The sequence below is a fragment of the Ranitomeya variabilis genome, chromosome 4 (assembly GCF_051348905.1).
Source record: "Ranitomeya variabilis isolate aRanVar5 chromosome 4, aRanVar5.hap1, whole genome shotgun sequence".
NCBI classification, from domain to species: Eukaryota; Metazoa; Chordata; class Amphibia; order Anura; family Dendrobatidae; genus Ranitomeya; species Ranitomeya variabilis.
The window spans coordinates 650825849-650846619 of record NC_135235.1 but is presented as its reverse complement, the minus strand read 5'-3'; the positions used below and the strand labels follow the sequence as shown (position 1 = coordinate 650846619).

At 43.4% G+C, this 20771-nt stretch overlaps 1 protein-coding gene across 1 annotated transcript in view; it reads right to left on the bottom strand.

Moving 5' to 3' along the window:
• Nucleotides 1-5346: 5346 nt before the first annotated feature.
• Nucleotides 5347-20771, bottom strand: part of LOC143766173 (uncharacterized) — a 30705-nt gene continuing 15280 nt past the window's right edge. The window contains exons 2-7 of the mRNA XM_077253640.1: nt 18598-18733; nt 18286-18465; nt 18079-18202; nt 17898-17995; nt 9456-9546; nt 5347-6231 (exon numbers count right to left, since the gene is read on the bottom strand). Of these exons, the coding sequence (XP_077109755.1) occupies nt 5591-6231; nt 9456-9546; nt 17898-17995; nt 18079-18202; nt 18286-18465; nt 18598-18675 (1212 nt within the window). The 5' untranslated portion in view covers nt 18676-18733 and the 3' untranslated portion in view covers nt 5347-5590. The remainder of the gene's footprint in view (nt 6232-9455; nt 9547-17897; nt 17996-18078; nt 18203-18285; nt 18466-18597; nt 18734-20771) is intronic.

Below are 20771 nucleotides of genomic sequence, written 5' to 3'. Positions count from 1 at the left end.
CTAGCACTTACTACTGGCCCATTTTTTACTTTATTTGGTTTTGAATTCTCACATTCGGGTGCTTGTTATCTTCACTCTCGTCTTCAAGTCATTCCTCTTCAGCTTAAGTTTTTCCCGATGGTGCGCATGTGTGCTTCCCCTCTCCTACACACTTCGTGATGCGCTCCTCCACAGGACCACTTACGTTCCGTGGAGCATATTTCCAGAAGTGACGTTACTACAGGGGAGTAAGAAGAAGTGTCCATGCGCCGACAGCTTCTGGCGCTCTATTCTCCTCCTCACTTACAGTCATACTTTTCTGCCTTCCTATTGGTGTGTTAACTATAAACTCTCCCATCTATCCACCCTTAACACTCCCCCGATGGATGCGAAACATGCGTCGGGGTGAGGAGGGATGCCTGTTAGTTCCCTAGGTCTGCATTCCACATCACTGCTCTGGTAATATGCATCATTTTCACCCTTTATAAACGGTTTGCTATTGTAGCTTTTATACCATAAATAATATACGGCTCTGGGAAAAATTAAGAGACCACCATATCAAAACCCTGACATGGGCAGCCCAATCTCGAGACCTGAACCCCATTGAAAACCTCTGGAATGTAATTAAGATGATGGATAGTCACAAGCCATCAAATAAAGAAGAACTGCTTACATTTTTGTACCAGGTGTGGCATAAGGTCACCCAAAAGCAGTGTGAAAGACTGGTGGAAAGCATGCCAAGACACATGAAAGCTGTGATTAAAAATCATGGTTATTCCACAAAATATTGATTTCTGAACTCTACCTGAGCTAAAACATTAGTATTGTTGTTTCTAAATGATTATAAACTTGTTTTCTTTGCATTAAGTAAGATCTGCAAGCACTGTTTGTTTTTATCTGAACCATTTCTCCTCAGAAAAAAAACAAAATGTATTACTTGGAAATTTGGAGACATGTTGTCAGAAGTTTATAGAATAAAAGAACAATTTACATTTTACTCAAACATATACCTATAAAGAGAAAAATCAGACAAACTGAGCATTTTGCAGTGGTCTCTTCCTTTTTGCCATAGCTGTATGTACTGTGGAAGTATATCTGCATTTGCAATATATCACTGGATTTGATGTAAAGAAATTTTTTCTCTATTACTATAGCCATGTGCCTCACATGTAGTGGATTTTGGTAATAACTGTATGCTACTACAGCCTTTATACTATAAGCAATTTATGCATTATGGATTTTTTTGTCACTTTTACATTATGTCACTTAACGGAATGTAAAGACTTTCTGCTACAAATATAGCCATGTTCCATTGATCTTACATATAGCGGATTCTTGTCATGCAGCCCAGCGTCCCTCGTAGTTAGGGCACTCGTTTTCTATTTTTTGCTTTTATAATTTCTACTGCATCTACAGGGGTCCAGTTAGAAAACGATGAAGGGTGGTTTTGTGCCAAAAATTGCTGGGCGTACAAATTTGTCTTGTCCAAAATGAGGTTTACAAAATCCTCAGAGAAAAAGACATTCAAAAAGTGTATATTTCTGTGAGGCCATTGGTGTCAAATTGGATTCCTGATTGGGCCACAAAATCAGGAATTTGTGGCTCATAATTTTCGGGGGGTGAGGTTCATAAAAGGTCAGTAACGATGGACGCTGGGTCATTTTCTGTCCTGGGGCATCTATGTGGCGGTTCAGTATCACTTGAAGTATCAGCCCTCGACGGTTGTAGGATGGAGGCACGGATAAGATTATTTTTTTCAGTAAAAATAACTGTAGTAGACGATGATTATTAAGGTACATTTTTACTGTCCCTCATCTAATCCTATCAACTAATTGAATTTCTTTTTTACTCTTTACTATCTGACTAACTCCATTCAGTAAAAAGTACGGTAGTAGATGAAAATTACTTAGGTATATTAATTATTGTCCCTAATCTACTTCTATCAAGTAATTAAATTATTTTTTACTAGATTTTTTTTTGACACAAAAAACCTCAACAACTGGAGTTCGGTCAGTAATGGTCGTCACCGACAAACGCTCGACGGCTGTAGGACGCACGCACAAATGTGGTGCAAAAAGGGGTTAAAAAAAATAGGAAAAAAGTCCTTTGCTAAATGGGAGCGTGCATCAGTTTTGTTTGTTTGATCAGAAGCTTGGAAGCTGTAGGACGCACACATGAAGTGGTGCAAAGGAGCGAGGAGAAAAATAAAGTTGAGGAAAACAGCGAGCACGAGAACCAGGGATTTGTCAGTGATCAGCGCTCAGGGGCTGCAATGTGCACGATCGGAGGTGGTGCAAAGGGGGAGAATAGACAGGGACAAAAATAAGGCATATAAAACAGCGAGCATGGACGTTGATCAGGAAAGATCAAGAAATCTTTCAGCTGCAGCAGAAATAAGAGTGATGGCATAGGCTTTGTGGCACCCTAAGGCTCAGACACAGTGACTGCTCTGTACAAATCTGCACCAAGAATGAGGAAGTACAATGTGGTCATTGTGGGGTCATATTGCGTCTGTGCGCTCCAATTGGTGCAATTTACGTAATTGACGATCGCATCAATTAGAGCTGGTCCTTGTGACGTCATGGTTTCTAGGCTCCAGCACATGATCGATGCTATTACAGTACTGATTATCAGCTGGACATCAGTGTTTCAGGGAATCTGATTGCCTGAAACACTGAAAAGCTTTGAACAGCCAATCACAGTGATTGTTTTTACGAGGAGACAGCGCCACCCCTCAGGATGACAACTTCATGTACCCTACTACAAGACTGAGCAGGTACATGAATGCGATCACTGTGACTAAGTTTGCTGTGCCATATTTTAGCTATGTATACGTCTAAGGCCAGTTTCACGCGTCAGTGGCTCCGGTACGTGTAGTGATAGTTTTCTCACATACCGGAGACACTGACACATGTAGACCCATTCAAATGAATGGGTCTATGCACATGCCTGCGTGTTTTCACGGACCGTGTGTCCGTGTGCAAGACACGGAGACATGTCAATTTTTCTCCGGCAGCACGGTCCGCAAAGCGTCCCGCACATGTGCACATGGAGAACAGTGTTCACTCTCCTCCGTGTGCACGTACCGCCGCAGGAGAAACAGCGATACAGTTAAGCGCTGTCCCCTGCGTGTGGTGCTGAAGCCGGCATTCATCCCTTCTGTCCTGCTTGGCTGAAAGCAGCGCTTGCAGGAGAGAAGGGATGAAAGATCAAGTTTGGTTTTTTTTAAATAAAGTTTGGGGGTCACCTCCCGTGTCCCCCCCCTCCCCCCCGCCCGTTTGCAGAGAAATACCCAGCTCCCGCGATGCCTCCTCTCAGCATCGGCAGCCTGTCCTGTGTGAGCGGTCACATGGTACCGCTCCTTACAGTGATGAATATGCGGCTGCACCTCCCATAGGGGTGGGTGCGCGGGGGTGGGAGGCGGGAGGTGACCCCCAAACTTTATTTTTAACAAAAAAAAATAAAAAATTGATTTTTCATCTCCTCTCTCCTGCGAGCACTGCAGGGGACAAGAGATGAATGCCGCCTTCAGCACCACACGCTGGGGACAGCGCTTACTGTAGCGCTGTCTCTCCTGCACAGTCCATGTGGTCCTCAGGCGGCACAAGGGCAGCACACAGCTGCTGCACCTGTGCCACCTGAGCACACGGACACGGATAACTCCGGTACCGTTTTCTCCGGTACCGGAATTATCTGGACGTGTGAGACTGGCCTAAGGTTGGTAAGTACCTGTCGACCAAGACAAACTGGATATGTCTAAGGTCACTAAGAGGTTATCGTCAGGATGGGGAGCTGGAGCTGTCTTTACACTACACACATTTCTTTCGCGTGTGAATCGGACCAGAAACATGCATGCCTTGGTTTGGTGATATATATACATGTAGCAGAGCTGTGTGTAGTTGTAGCAGATCCGTGCGCATAACTATATCACTTATGTTATTACATTATTATTATTCATTTCTTGACCTGTTTGAACAGGCTATCCGCATTTCCTTGGGCACAGAATAATTTATAACAGGAGAGTCCTGTGTGCACAGATCATGTTTTCCACAAGATGAATGATGATTTTTACACTTGCTGTTTACACAGGCCAATAATCAGAAAACAAGACAGTCAAAACTCTTCAGACACCTGATCTTTCCTTCTCTATACAGATCTTGAGAAACAATGCCAAATTCACGTCTGGTTTTCCTTTTCTCATGCAAAAAAAAAAAGGGCTGATGCTGATCAGATTTTCATCTGTTTTGATTCATGTATCAAAGGTACTTTTTATATGCAAATAAAAACTATTTGTTTATTTGTCACAAACACTACCCAATCATTGCACAAAGGACTTGGATATGTGTGTAAAGGTGGACTCTGCTTCTCATACTAACTCATCCACTCACCTATCACAATAGGCTGACAATCAGTCACGCGTTCCCCACAGCCAGTTCACACTCCTTGCGGAAACCACTCGCGAGCGAGATGCTTGCCCAGGGTAACACACTTGTAGACATGCACACCCACCTTTCTCCAGCACCTAACAAGTCCACTGCTTGCATTCTGGCATACACATTTTAGATTTCATGTATGAAAAAAAAGTGTAGTGCATTCAAAAACTATAAAAAGACATACGCACAAGAAAAGAAAAAAAAAACCCGACAAAAACAGATATACATAAAGATGCATCTTGCAGACTGGATTTGTGAGATTTTCTGGGAGAGGAGATACTGAAGAAATTGGATAGATCTTTGATGCTCGCCAACTCTCCAGGGTCTGACACAGAGTTTTTCTTGAGTTGTGGGTCCCATCCACACCTCTCACCCTCCTAATAGTCAAGTGAGAGGAGGGTGGATAATTGTATGCAAGTAAAAATAGGTACAGGAAATAATTATAATTTGTGTCTTATTTTGCCTGTGGCTCTTCCTAGTGGAATAATATGACTATATTTCCAAACATGCTTTCAACATCCTAGACACACCAAACATGACTATAATATATCTATAATTTGGCTTAATATTAAATTTGTGGTTTCCCAAGACTGAAAACCTGGAGCTTGAAACCACAGATGCAATTATATCCCCATATCACAGATATACAGTTGTGCTCAAAAGTTTACATACCCCGACAGAATTTTTGCTCTCTTGGCCTTTTTTCAGAGAATATGAATGATAACACTAAAACTTTTTCCCCACTCATGGTTAGTGGTTGGGTGAAGCCATTTTTTGTCAAACTACTGTGTTTTCTCTTTTTAAATCATAATACAATCATTTGTATCACTAGATTGTGTTGACAACAGATTATTGTCGATATGGCATGGAAATGTTGCATTTCCATTGTGCCATGTGATGTCCCTGGTATGAACTGGAGACGTCCAGTCCACCTTAGTGCTACTATCTTCCCTGCATTTATTGGCATACCTTTGCTAGGAAGAAAAATACAGAAGTTTGGTATTGTTGGGATCTTTGGCTCCTTGCCATATAATGATCTACTCACAGGAGATGTTGCCAGGTGTCCAGAGATATTGGATATTAATTTATCTAATCCTTAACACAATCCATAAAATTATTGTAAAACATTTTAATGGTGATACACTTTACTATAACTGGTATATGTTCTGTTGTACTTCTCATTCACATAATTCTGTAGCAAAAAGAAAATAATTGTCCCCTGTGTGATTTCTCTGATGTCTTGCAAGATGTGACTTCTGGTTAAAACATTTACCGCATTCTTGACATGAAAATGGCTTCTCCCCTGTATGAATTATATGATGTCTAAGAAGATGTGGTTTTGTCATGAAACATTTTCCACATTCCGAACATGAAAATGGCTTCTCCCCTGTGTGACTTCTCTGATGTCTAACAAGATTCGACTTCTCGTTAAAACATTTTCCACATTCTAAACATGAAAATGTCTCCCCTGTGTGAATTCGCTGATGTCTGACAACATGCGATTTCTTGGTAAAACATTTCCCACAATACGAGCATGAAAATTGCTTCGCCACTTTGTGATGTTTCTCATGTTTAACAAGATTTGATTTATCTTTAAAACTTTTTCCACGTTTTATACATGAAAATGGCTTCTCCACCGTGAGAGCTCTTTGATGGTCAACTTTCTTCCTTTTATTTTTCTTAACATTCTGTGATTCATCAAACGATAGAAGTTCTTCAAAATGATCAGATGATAGCTCTTTGGTGTGTACAGCAGAAGGTATATTTGCTATAAAATCTGTAGCCATCGCATGTCCCTCTGAGCTTCTGAAATAGTCACCTGCCAAAAATAAAACGTATTTGAAGTTAATAATGTTAGGATGATTGTGTTAAAGGAAATCTTTCAGTAGAATAAACCCTGATACACCTTCTATATAGGCATGCAGGACATAGAAAGTTGAATAAAATGATACCTTTATGTCTACGATCAGATGTTATTCATGAGAAATCCACATTTTTCTTAATATGTAAATGATCTGTTAAAATCTCAGTTTTGAAAGTGGTCTTGACAAGGGTTCAAATAACTTTACATGGCGTTGAATATACAATGCAATATTGTGATGACAGCCATCAAGAAGTTGCTTAAATTTCACACAACAATGACCTTATCTAGAACTGGATGTCCCTCAAACATTGATGAAAAGACAGAAAAGTGGTCTAAGAGTCCAACAAGCAACAATAAAGGAGCTGCAAAAATTTCTGGCAAGTAATTTTTGTGTACTGCTTGTGATCACAATCTCCCATATCCTTCATATGTCTGGCCTGCCTATGGGGTAGGGTGGTAAGACACAAGCCTTTTTATAACCAAGACAAAACATCCAAGATTGGCTATGTTTTGTGAAAGCCTACAAAAGTCTGCCAAAGGAATGTGGGAAAACGCGTTCTGGTCTGATAAGATCAAGTTTGAACTTTTTGGCCATAATTCCAAAAGGTATGTTTGGGGCAATGCCAGCATTGTGCATCACCAAAACGAGCACCATCCCCACAGTGAGACATAGTGAAGGCAGCAAGCATTGGAAAAGTTTCTCAGTAGCTGGAACTGGTGTTTTAGTCAAGATGGAGGGAATTAAGAACCAATCCAAATATCAGCCAATTTTGCATCAAAATCTTTAGGCCAAAGCAAAAAAAAAAAATTGAAGATGAAAAAGAATTTCTCTTTTCAGCAAGAGAATGATCCTAAGCAAACCTCCAAGGTAGCAAAAGAATGGATTCACCAGGAGAAGATGAGAGTTCCAGAATTGCCCTGCCAGAGACAAGACCTGAATCTGATTTAAAAAAATCTGTGGGGGACATGAAGAGGGGGCTGTACACAGGAGATGCCCCAGAAAACTGACAGATGTGGAGCTACTGCAAGAAATCGAAAAAGGTGGGGGAAGAATCCTGCAGCGATGAAATCAAGAAGGAAAGTGATCTTTTTTGTAAAAAAAAAAAAAAAATGAAAAACTTTTAATCGGAACAGTAGTATATTAAAAAAAGACATGGATCCTGGTCACCACAGCCTGTGATGAGCAACCAACATGTTTCAGCTAAGAGCTAATCATGGTATATAACACCCTGGACTGAAGGGGTTTCTAATATAGATCACAAGTTAGTGCTGCACAGGTCTGAGCTGATGAAGAGAACAAACCACCTGAAAAATTAACTCAATAAAGTGCCACAAAAATTTAACACAGAGTTGGAAGAAAATAAACACATATATCATACATAAATATACAAAGACAGTATGAAAAGGAAAAAAATAAATTATTTTTTCTCTTGCTAAAAAAATGTGTGTAGTATACCAAGACAAAAAGAAAAATTCATTAGACTTAATTGTATTGTAAAATAAGATCTTGTTGTAGATTCATACCGTGGGGGACTTTGGTCTGTAACTTAAAAATCCAAAAAGATTTGCTGTTCAACAATTTTCGCCTTAAATCCCCTCCTCTCTTAGATCTATATACTTTTTCTATACCATAGAATTTTAGGCATCTGATATTACCCTCATGTATTTGAGAAAAATGTTTGAGATTGCTGATACACCAACAGCTTTCATATAACCGCGTCGGACATATGCCGTCTTATGTGTCTTTTCAAGGGTCCAGGGGTACAGCCTGTATATTGGATATTAAATTATTCGCATTCAATTATGTAAAGGACTCCTGTTATATTACAATTTATAAAATTATTAATAGAAAATTCTTTGTTTGTAGTAATAGATTTAAATTTTTGTTTATTATGAACTACATGTGAACATGCTTTGCAGGGAGTATGTCTACTGCAAGAAAGAATGGGAGAAAATTGCCATTACTAGATGTGCCATGCTGATATACTCCGACCCAAAAAGACTGAACGCTGTCATAAATCCAAAGGGGGAAATCACGAAAGTATTAGAATAAGAGTGCAATAACACAGGTGTATTATTTAAGTTTTGTTTTCTTCTACTTCCACCCAAGATTTCAGTTTTCTTTTCAATGGATTTGTACAGATTATAGGATTCTGCTATAACTTTTTTTTTTACGTCATTTTGACAGGTGTGTAGATTTTCTTTCATATCCACTTTATGTCGTTTTTAATATCCGAATTGCATCCATATGCCTGTTTCTAACATCCATGTACCATCCTTATGTCGATTTTGTACATGCGTATGTAACACAATTTTTACATGAAAAAAATAATGCCTGTTCCTCGCCGTAATGTGAATGTTCTCCTACACAACTGATGCACTGCTGAGTTGGCTGTGAATCAGTCCTGGGACATCATTACTGCTGTCACTTACTATGTACTGAGCGGTGACTGAAGCTGCTCCTCTATGACTAAATTCCAGAGGCTGAAGGGAGGAATAAAGTTAATTTCCTCTCTGTAGCCGGACTTTCAGTGCGGTGGCTACACGGCTTTAGAACGGTATTAACCTGCAGATTAGTTCTATGACAGTTTCCCCTTTATAATATAACAAGTACATAAGCCAACAATGGTGGCAGAAGACTAAAAGAAAGGATTTGGCTTTGCCCAGTGAACATATCTTTGAACTGGTTAAAAGTGGTTTCTCATGTTAAAATTCTTGTTAACCTCTGTCCAGATAATTTGCCTATTTAGACAATTATAACCGGTCCACAAACTGAGCAGAAATTGGCAGAGGAATACGCGGGCTCTATCCTTAGCCAGTCTCGATGGTGATTTACTAGTGGACACAGAGATGGGATCAGTTTTGCCAAATATAGTCTTTTCCTTGATCACTAGATATACAGAACTGCTAAACTTCCTCTATGCAGTCATATTCCATTTCCACATTTCAGCTGTATTTTTATTGCTCTATTTTGTAATCTATAACAGTATCACATTTTCATCCATCATTAATTAGTAGTATAACTGAAGGTAGAATATCAAGAGAGTTTTTTTATTTCAACAACAGCTCATGAGGTTTCCGTCTATATCTGGACAACAGGTCAGAATTATAGATTGTATTGAATATACCTGTGTTTTTCTATTTCAACAAAATCTCTACATTTATTGGTTACTATTCACCTGGGTAGTCATATGTAAGAATCTCCTCTTTACACTGCTCATCACCAATCACAAATGTCTCTATATCATCAATATGGGTCAGATCTTCATCCTGAAACAAATATTGTAAAAGTCACAGACAGATGGAGAAGTCACATCTACAAGTGCTTCTCACAAAAATTACAATATCATAAAAAAGTTAATATATTTCAGTTCTTCAATACAAAAAGTGAAACTCATATATTATATAGAGTCATTACAAACAGAGTGATCTATTTCAAGTGTTTATTTCTGTTAAAGTTGGTGATTATAGCTTACAGCAATGAAAACTCAAAAGTCATTATCTCAATAAATTAGAATAATTAACAAAAAACACCCACAAGGCTTCCTAAGCATTTAAAATGGTCCATTAGTCGGTTTTAGCAGGCTCCACAATCATGGGGAAGACTGTTGACTTGCCAGATGTCCAGAAGGCAATCATTGACATATTCCACAAGGAGGGTAAGTGTTATGGTCTGGTGATGTAGGAGCGACATGCGACTAGCTCTGAGCAGGTGGTAACTATACAGACTGCAGTTCCTGATCTTAACACAGACACTAGCAGTAGCCGTGGGATGTTCCTGTCACTCCCTGGACACCTCGTCACAGCCGGAGAACTAGCTACCCCTAAAGGTAGAAACAGGAAAGCTATCTTGCCTCAGAGAAAATCCCCAAAGGATAGGACAGCCCCCCACATATAATGACTGTGAGAGGAGAAGGAAATGACATACGCAGTATGAAACAAGATTTAGCAAAGGAGGCCACTTCTAGCTAGATAGAATTAGTACAGGACAGAACACTGTGCGGTCAGTAATAAAAACTAGAAAAAGTCCACCGCAGAGAAATGCAAAAATCTCCACACCTGACTAAAGGTGTGGAGGGCAAACTCTGCTGCCCAGAGCTTCCAGCTTAGCGGAATAGGTTCATACTGATAAGCTGGACAAATGAGCAAAACATAGAAAGTGCTGAACAACAAAGTCCACAACAAGTGAACTGCAAAAGGACAAGCAAGGACTTAGCTTTGCTGAACTGGTCAGAGTGTCAGGGAAATCAAAAGAGCCGTGACTCCAGGCTGGAACAATTGACAACTGGCATTGAATGAGGGAACAGGCCAGACTAATAAAGCCGAGCCAGAAAGACGATCAGTGAAAACAGCTGCTGATGCTAAATCCCAGAAGCAGCCATACCACTCAAAACCACAGGAGGGAGCCCAAGAACAGAATTCAAAAAAATGCCACTTACAACCACCGGAGGGAGCCCAAGAGCGGAATTCACAACAGTACCCCCCCTTGAGGAGGGGTCACCGAACCCTCACCAGAGCCCCCAGGCCGATCAGGACGAGCTAAATGAAAAGCATGAACCAAATCGGCGGCATGGACATCGGAGGCAACCACCCAAGAATTATCCTCTTGGCCATAACCCTTCCACTTGACAAGATACTGAAGCCTCCGCCTCGAAAAACGAGAATCCAAAATTTTCTCAACCACATATTCCAACTCCCCCTCAACCAACACCGGGGCAGGAGGATCAACAGATGGAACAACGGGTACCACATATCTCCGCAACAAAGATCTATGGAAAACATTGTGGATGGCAAAAGAGGCTGGAAGGGCCAAACGAAAAGACACTGGATTGATAATCTCAGAAATCTTATAAGGACCAATAAACCGAGGCTTGAACTTAGGGGAAGAAACCTTCATAGGAACATGACGAGAGGATAACCAGACCAAATCCCCCACATGAAGCCGAGGACCAACACACCGACGGCGGTTAGCAAAACGCTGAGCCTTTTCCTGAGACGTCAAATTGTCTACCACATGAGTCCAAATCTGCTGTAACCTGTCCATCACGGAATCTACACCAGGACAATCAGAAGGCTCAACCTGCCCTGAAGAAAAACGAGGATGGAAACCAAAATTACAAAAGAAAGGCGAAACCAAAGTAGCCGAACTGGCCCGATTATTAAGGGCAAACTCGGCCAACGGCAAGAAAGCCACCCAATCATGCTGATCAGCAGACACAAAGCATCTCAAATAGGTTTCCAAGGTTTGATTAGTTCGCTCAGTTTGGCCATTTGTCTGAGGATGGAACGCCGAAGAAAAAGACAAATTAATGCCCATCTTAGCACAAAAGGCCCGCCAAAACCTGGAAACAAACTGGGAACCTCTGTCAGACACAATATTCTCCGGAATGCCATGCAAACGAACCACATGCTGAAAAAACAATGGAACCAAATCAGAGGAAGGCAATTTAGGCAAAGGCACCAAATGGACCATTTTAGAGAACCGGTCACAAACCACCCAGATAACAGACATCCTCTGGGACACAGGAAGGTCCGAAATAAAATCCATGGAAATATGCGTCCAAGGCCTCTCCGGGACAGGCAAAGGCAAAAGCAACCCACTAGCGCGGGAACAGCAAGGCTTAGCCCGGGCACAAGTCCCACAGGACTGCACAAAAGAATGCACATCCCGCGACAAGGAGGGCCACCAAAAAGACCTAGCAACCAAATCTCTGGTATCAAAAATCCCAGGATGACCGGCCAACACAGACCAATGGACCTCAGAAATTACCTTACTTGTCCATCTATCAGGAACAAACAGCTTCCCCACAGGACAGCGGTCAGGTTTATCAGCCTGAAATTCTTGAAGCGCCTGCCGCAAATCAGGGGAGATGGCAGACAGAATCACCCCTTCCCTAAGAATGCCAACCGGCTCAAGGATTCCAGGACAATCAGGCAAAAAACTCCTAGAGAGGGCATCCGCCTTAACATTCTTAGATCCTGGAAGATATGAGACCACAAAGTCAAAACGGGAGAAAAACAGGGACCACCGAGCCTGTCTAGGGTTCAGCCGCTTGGCCGACTCGAGGTAAATCAGATTCTTATGATCGGTCAAGACCACAATGCGGTGCTTGGCTCCCTCAAGCCAATGTCGCCACTCCTCAAATGCCCACTTCATAGCCAACAACTCCCGATTGTCGACATCATAATTGCGTTCCGCAGGCGAAAACTTTCGGGAAAAGAAGGCACATGGCTTCATCAAGAAAACCATCAGAATTCCTCTGTGACAAAACGGCCCCTGCCCCAATCTCAGAAGCGTCAACCTCAACCTGAAAAGGAAGAGAAACATCCGGCTGACGCAAGACAGGGGCAGAAGTAAATCGGCGTTTAAGCTCCTGAAAGGCCTCAACAGCCTCAGAGGACCAATTTGTCACATCAGCGCCTTTCTTTGTCAAATCGGTCAGGGGTTTAACCACACTAGAGAAGTTGGCAATGAAACAGCGATAAAAATTAGCAAAGCCCAAAAATTTCTGAAGGCTCTTCACAGATGTGGGTTGAATCCAGTCATGAATGGCTTGGACCTTAACAGGATCCATTTCTATAGATGAAGGAGAAAAAATAAACCCCAAAAAAGAGACCTTCTGAACTCCAAATAGGCACTTAGACCCCTTCACAAATAGAGCATTATCACGAAGGATCTGGAATACCATCCTGACCTGCTTCACATGAGACTCCCAATCAATGGAAAAAATCAAAATATCATCCAAATACACAATCAAGAATTTATCAAGATAATTGCGGAAAATATCATGCATAAAGGACTGAAATACAGAAGGAGCATTAGAAAGCCCGAAAGGCATCACCAGGTATTCAAAATGGCCTTCGGGTGTATTAAATGCAGTTTTCCATTCGTCACCCTGTTTAATACGAACAAGATTATATGCCCCTCGAAGGTCAATCTTGGTAAACCAACTAGCCCCCTTAATCCTAGCAAACAAATCAGAGAGCAAAGGTAAAGGGTATTGGAATTTGACCGTGATTTTATTAAGAAGGCGATAATCAATACAGGGTCTCAAGGAGCCATCCTTCTTGGCAACAAAAAAGAATCCCGCTCCCAATGGTGACGAAGACGGCCGAATATGCCCCTTCTCTAAAGACTCCTTGACATAGCTCCGCATAGCGGCATGCTCTGGCACAGACAGATTGAAAAGTCGGCCCTTAGGGAACTTACAGCCAGGAATCAAGTCAATAGCACAATCACAGTCCCTATGTGGAGGAAGGGAACTGGACTTGGGCTCATCGAATACATCCTGGAAATCTGACAAAAATTCAGGAACATCAGAAGAGGGGGAAGAGGAAATTGACATCAAAGGAACGTCACTATGTACCCCTTGACAACCCCAACTAGTCACAGACATCGATTTCCAATCCAGCACAGGATTGTGCACCTGTAACCATGGAAAACCCCGTACAACAACATCATGTAAATTATGCAACACCAGAAAACGGCAATCTTCCTGATGTGCTGGAGCCATGCACATAGTCAGCTGAGTCCAATACTAAGGTTTATTCATGGCCAACGGTGTGGCATCAATACCCCTCAAGGGAATAGGACTCTGCAAAGGCTGCAAAGAAAAGCCACAGCGCCTGGCGAATTCTAAGTCCATTAAATTCAGAGCAGCGCCTGAATCCACAAATGCCATGACAGAAAAAGATGACAATGAGCAAATCAGGGTCACAGACAGGAGAAACTTAGGCTGTACAGTACTAATGGTAACAGATCTAGCGACCCTCTTAATACGCTTAGGGCAATCAGAAATAGCATGAGCAGAATCACCACAGTAAAAACACAGCCCATTCTGACGTCTGTATCCCCTCTGTTCCGCTCTAGTCAAAATCCTATCACATTGCATAGGCTCAGGACTCTGTTCAGAGGATGCTGCCATATGGTGCACCACATTGCGTTCGCGCAGGCGCCGATCAATCTGAATGGCCGGAGACATAGATTCGCTCAAACCAACAGGCGTGGGGAACCCCACCATAACATCCTTAAGGGCTTCAGAAAGACCCTTTCTGAAAATTGCTGCCAGAGCATCCTCATTCCATTTAGTGAGCACAGACCATTTTCTAAATTTCTGGCAGTATAATTCTGCCGCTTCCTGACCCTGACACAGGGCCAAAAGTGTTTTCTCAGCATGCTCTACAGAGTTAGGTTCGTCATACAATAATCCGAGCGATTGAAAAAATGCATCTACATTAAGCAATGCCGGATCCCCTGACTCAAGGGAGAATGCCCAGTCCTGAGGGTCACCACGCAGCAGAGAAATAACTATTTTAACTTACTGAATGGGGTCACCAGAGGAACGGGGTTTCAGAGCAAAAAACAATTTGCAGTTATTTTTAAAGTTCAAAAACTTAGATCTATCCCCATAAAACAAATCCAGAGTAGGAATTCTAGGCTCTAAGGCCGGAGTCTGAACAACATAATCTTGGATACTCTGTACTCTTGCAGCAAGCTGATCCACACGAGAAAACAACCCCTGAACATCCATGCCCGCATCCAAGTCCTGAATCACCCAGAGATTAAGAGGAAGGAAAAAGACAAAACAGACTAAAGAAAAAAAAAATGGCTCAGAACTCTTTTTCTTTTCCTTCTTTTGAGATGCATTCAGCTCATTTCTGGCCAGTTTTACTGTTATGGTCTGGTGATGTAGGAGCGACATGCGACTAGCTCTGAGCAGGTGGTAACTATACAGACCGCAGTTCCTGATCTTAACACAGACACTAGCAGTAGCCGTGGGATGTTCCGGTCACTCCCTGGACACCTCGTCACAGCCGGAGAACTAGCTACCCCTAAAGGTAGAAACAGGAAAGCTATCTTGCCTCAGAGAAAATCCCCAAAGGATAGGACAGCCCCCCACAAATAATGACTGTGAGAGGAGAAGGAAATGACATACGTAGTATGAAACAAGATTTAGCAAAGGAGGCCACTTCTAGCTAGATAGAATTAGTACAGGACAGAACACTGTGCGGTCAGTAATAAAAACTAGAAAAAGTCCACCGCAGAGAAATGCAAAAATCTCCACACCTGACTAAAGGTGTGGAGGGCAAACTCTGCTGCCCAGAGCTTCCAGCTTAGCGGAATAGGTTCATACTGATAAGCTGGACAAATGAGCAAAACATAGAAAGTGCTGAACAACAAAGTCCACAACAAGTGAACTGCAAAAGGACAAACAAGGACTTAGCTTTGCTGAACTGGTCAGAGTGTCAGGGAAATCCAAAGAGCCGTGACTCCAGGCTGGAACAATTGACAACTGGCATTGAATGAGGGAACAGGCCAGACTAATAAAGCCGAGCCAGAAAGATGATCAGTGAAAACAGCTGCTGATGCTAAATCCCAGAAGCAGCCATACCACTCAAAACCACAGGAGGGAGCCCAAAGAACAGAATTCACAAAAATGCCACTTACAACCACTGGAGGGAGCCCAAGAGCGGAATTCACAACAGGTAAGCTACAAAAGGTCATTGCTAAATAAGCTGCCTGTTCCCAGAGTGCTGTATCCAAGCATATTAATGGACAGTTGAGTTGAAGAAAAAGTGTGGTAGAAAAAGGTGCACAAGCAACCGGGATAACCGCAGTCTTGAAAGGATTGTTAAGAAAAGGCCGTTCAAAATTTTTGGAGAGATTCACAAGGATTGGACTGCTGCTGGGGTCATTGCTTAAAGAGCCACCACACACAGACATATCCAGGACATGGGCTACAAGTGTCAAATTCCTTGTGTCAAGCCACTCAAGACCAATGGACAACCCCAGAAGCATCTTATCTGGGCCAAGAAGAAAAAGAACTTGACTGTTGCTCAGTGGTCCAAGGTGTTGTTTTCAGATGAAAGTAAATTTTGCATTTCATTTGAAAATCAAGGTCCCAGAGTCTGGGGGAAGAGTGGAGAGGCACACAATCCAAGCTGCTTGAGGTCTGTTGTGAAGTTTCCACAATCAGTGATGGTTTGGGGAGCCATGTCATCTGCTGGTGTAAGTCCACTGTGTTTTATCAAGACCAAAGTCAGCACAGCCATCTACCAGGAAATTTTTAGAGCACTTCATGCTTCCCTCTGCCGACAGGCTTTTTTGGAGATGTAAATTTCATTCTCCAGCAGGACTTGGCACCTGTCCACACTGCCAAAAGTACCAATACCTAGTTTAAAAACAACAGTATCACTGTGCTTGATTGGCCAGAAAACTCACCTGACCTTAGCCCCATAAAGAATCTATGGGGTATTGACAAGAGTAATATGAGAGACACCAGACCCAACAATGCAGACGAGCTGAAGGCTGCTATCAAAGCAACCTGGGCTTCCATAACACCTCAGCAGTGCCACAGGCTGATCACCTCCATGCCATGCCACATTGATGCAGTAATAGATGCAAAAGGAGCTGCAACCAAGTATTGAATGCATTTACTGAACATACATTTCAGGAGGCCAACCATAGGGAGGGTGCCGGAGCAACAAGTATCCTCAATTGCTAACTTTCAGTTCCTGCTAGCATGTGTTTCTGTTTCTGAAGTCTCTGTCAGTGCTCCGCTTACACTGTTTGTCTCCACAGACTATCTGCTATCCGCTACCTGGCTTCCCTGGACGATCTCCAATCTGCTTACTGCAGTTCCATCTCGTCCCGCCATTCAGTCACCTGAACCTCAGGACAACGTCAGTACCGCTGGAACCAGCTTCTACCTGTATCCCCGATACCCACCGGTTAGCTCTACGTCACCCGCTAACCCTGCTTGTCCGTATGTCCCGCTGGGTCAGCTACCACGAGCCCGGTGTCTAACTGGAGGTAGCACCCGTGTCCCCCAGGTATCCCATTCTGACCCTGTTCGAGGGGTCTTACCATGGGTGTCTGGGGCTCACGTAGTCACACCCCCTTCAGAGCCCCCCCGGTCCGTGGTCCAGAGGTTCCACGTTTAATGACAATAAAAACTAATGTGAGCTTCACCATCTGTGCCTCCGTTTCCATTTGTTACACACTGCATAGTAAACCATGTAAGTGCAGGGGCTCTGGGCTTTCTCAAAATGTCGGCAGAACCACCGCACTACTGAACACCCCATCATCCCTGCCTGCAGGCCTTCAGCAACACTAGCAACGCCACACTCTTTCCTCCTCCAGCAGCGACCCTGGGACTCCACTTCACCGCAGCCACCACCCCCAGTAAGCAATAAGACACATGGATTATAAAAAGCACCACCATTTTATTAAAAAAAATGTTTTCATACTTTTCTCCTCAAAATTTCGGGTGCGTCTTATAATCTGCAAAATGCGGTGTTGTAATTTACTCAGATAATGACTTTTGGGTTTTGATTGGCTGTAAGCCATTAACATTAACAGAAATAAACACTTGAAATAGATTACTCTGTAATAACTCTCTATAATTTGACTTTTTGTATTGAAGATGAAATAAAAATTTTGATGATATTCTAATTTTGTGAGAAGCACCTGTATGATCAGCTCTAATCCTGCCATCTCCACCGTTCTCATTACACAAGTATAAAACATATAATACTGGTGGATAAAACAAGACTGAGAACAAGACCTTCACAGCTGCCTACACATCATACAGGAGATCTCATGACACCTCTCCATCTACCTGATGATCCTGAGGAACATCAGGATTTTCTTGTTTACAGTCCTGTGGAAGAAGAGGACAGGGACATCTCTCTGGTGTTGTCCTCTTACTGGATAGAACTGGAGAAAGCACATACATGGACTGAATTAATTCTTCACATACAGATAATTATAGGCCGTGTGTATTTAGTCCTGTCTATTACCTGGTGGTGTGAGGGGCTGGGGAACCTCCATCATGACGTCCTCGTACAGATCTTTGTGTCCTTCTAAATACTCCCACTCCTCTATGGAGAAATAGATGGCGACATCCTGACACCTTATTGGAACCTGACACATACAATGATAATGTCAACCCCCCAATCCCTTGGTAGCATTACTGTATGATGTCCCAGCATTCCCAGCAGTGTCACCTCTCCAGTCAGCAGCTCAATCATCTTGTAGGCGAGTTCTAGAATCTTCTCGTCACTGATCTCCTCATGTATAACGGGGTGAGGTAGAGGCTCCGTGATTGGGCTCAGGGGTCTTCCCCATCCCTCAGACACAGGGGGCTGACAGCACTCCCTAGGGGTCTTCTTCACTACTGTATAATCCTGGTTATGGAGAGACACATTAATAATAAATATCGCTACAGACATTTCCAGAGTCCTCACCTCACCAGTTCTGTCCATCTGTTTTCCCCATAGATAAGAATGATGTATTGTGGCATCATCAGAATCTCTCACCTCTCCTGTAAGATGAAAGAGGATCTCTAGGGTAAGGTGTAATATCCTTTCTGCCACATTGTTCCTGTTCCTATCCATCCAGGAAAATTATCTTATACAGAATATCTCCAATGAGAGGATCCGATATTGTAGGGACCTGAATGGGAAAAAGATGAGAAAATGTAACATCATAAAGAATCCAATAATACTACACAGCGAGCCGCTCTCCCTTCCGACCACTCCTCCCTTCCAGGTGGAGGAAGACTAAGAGGAGGTTGAGTCTTGCCCACCTGGGAGCCTGGTAAGTGATCTCCAGGCAACACATAGCGGGATAGCCCCTGAACAGGTGGCGTTCCCGTCAGACTCCAGTCCATTGGAGAACGTAGGGAGTGGAGAGGACACAAATGTTAGTAACAGTTAGGGGAGCTGCCTCGTCATGCAGCAGATCAGGCAGCAGGAATCCCCCATTTGATTTAATCAGCTGGTGTTTGGGGATAGATCTACGCTGATTAAGCAACCAGAAGGGAGAACGGGTGCAAAATAAAAAAATATAGAAGAAAGATATATCAGAGGTGAAGTTTGTTTATGTCTCCCTTCCTAGGGCCCCTTGGTCCTGCTGCGTAGAACCCTCTACCCACACTGGCTCATACCCAGCTGTGGGTCCACAGCAAGGGAGTGGGGAGAGTGCAGACCACCAGGTGCAGGATGCAGTTTCTGCTGGCATTATCAGAGAGGGCAGCAATTGGTATACGACTGCAAAGACGGACAGCGTATGTGGTATGGAGAGTGGCCTGTTGTAGGGCAGTGATAAAAGTAATGGTGGTGCCCAGGACCGCTCCCCAGTGAAAGGTGGGGCTGACCTGGAACCTGGTGCACCCACTGGCATATGGGGGATGGCATGTCGAAACATGCAGGTAGCAGGAGCAAATGCCGTCGGCAACAGCCAGCGGCTGTTGTCTCCCATAATGTCAGTGGTGTGCTGACAGCCGGGGCTGCATCTCCGGCAGCGTCTGCTGTGGTGTCAGGGTCCCCCACGTGCAGACCTGCTGCTTGATCAATGAGAGGGACCCCGGCACTAGTGAAAGTTACAGCCACAGGGTCAGCTATGAAGCCGGCGGCGTCAGTCATGGCCGCAGTAAAATCAACCGCAGCCGCATCTCTGACAGTGTGTGCTGCTGTGTTGGGGTCCCCTGCACCATCACCTGTTATAGTGGCCGTGGTGGTCGGCGCAGCGCGAGCCCATGCAGTAAAAGGGGTTCCACAGCAGTGCAGGAGTGCGATCTGTGTCAAGAGAGGCGGCTGTGCTGGGAGGATCTGCTGCATAGCTGATGAGGCTGTACAGCGTCTCAATTAAATGGACCATGACCGTTAAAAACCCTGAGTGTAAAAACCCAATGTAAGCTGAAAATCCCAGCAAAAGCAAGGGAGAAAACAACAGAAGGTGGTACCCTTGAAAATAAAAACCTAAGAAAAAAATGTAATAAATGTAACTGTGGTTGGTGAAGGTGCAGTTTTGCTTGAAAATGCTAGTGTGTATGAAGGCAAAGGTATGAATGGTGCAGGGAAAGTGGGGGGTAGTGGTCCTGGTGTGAATGGTTTGTCTGGAGTAGGTGCAGTGGGAGCATGGTTTCTGCTGCAGAGATGGATAGTTTGAATGGTGTTAGTATGGATTTCTCCACTGCACTGGTGTAATAGGGGTGTGCATAGGGTGGGTGAGGAGGTGACGGGAGAATGTGTTGGTGAAGTGTCACAGCTATATGAGGTGGGGGCTGGTCCATCTGCAGCCCCCCCCCCCCAGTGGTGAGTCCTCGCATTGATGAAAGTGCCGCAGCTGGAATTTCAGGGCAGTCCTCACCTCCGGACTCTGGGGACGGAGTTATGCACCGCCGTTTCCTGGAGGCCATAAAAAGGGGGGAGCGGACAATCATCTTAGAGGTAAGAGAATTGGACTTGTCTTTCTGTTAATAGAGACATAAGGTAGCTGCCTTCCAAGATAAGAGAGGGGGAGGGGGGGGAACTGTATGGTCCCTCTTGACAGCCCGGCCACGGATCACCAGGAGGAATGTTGTTTGTCTTTGTTGGAGGGCCGATGAAACATGTCCACCAAGGGCTAAAGTGGTGAAGTTCCTCTTGAAGATGGATTTCAGGGCAATTTACATCTTTTCTCTGATACATCCTTTTGGGACCTCTACCTT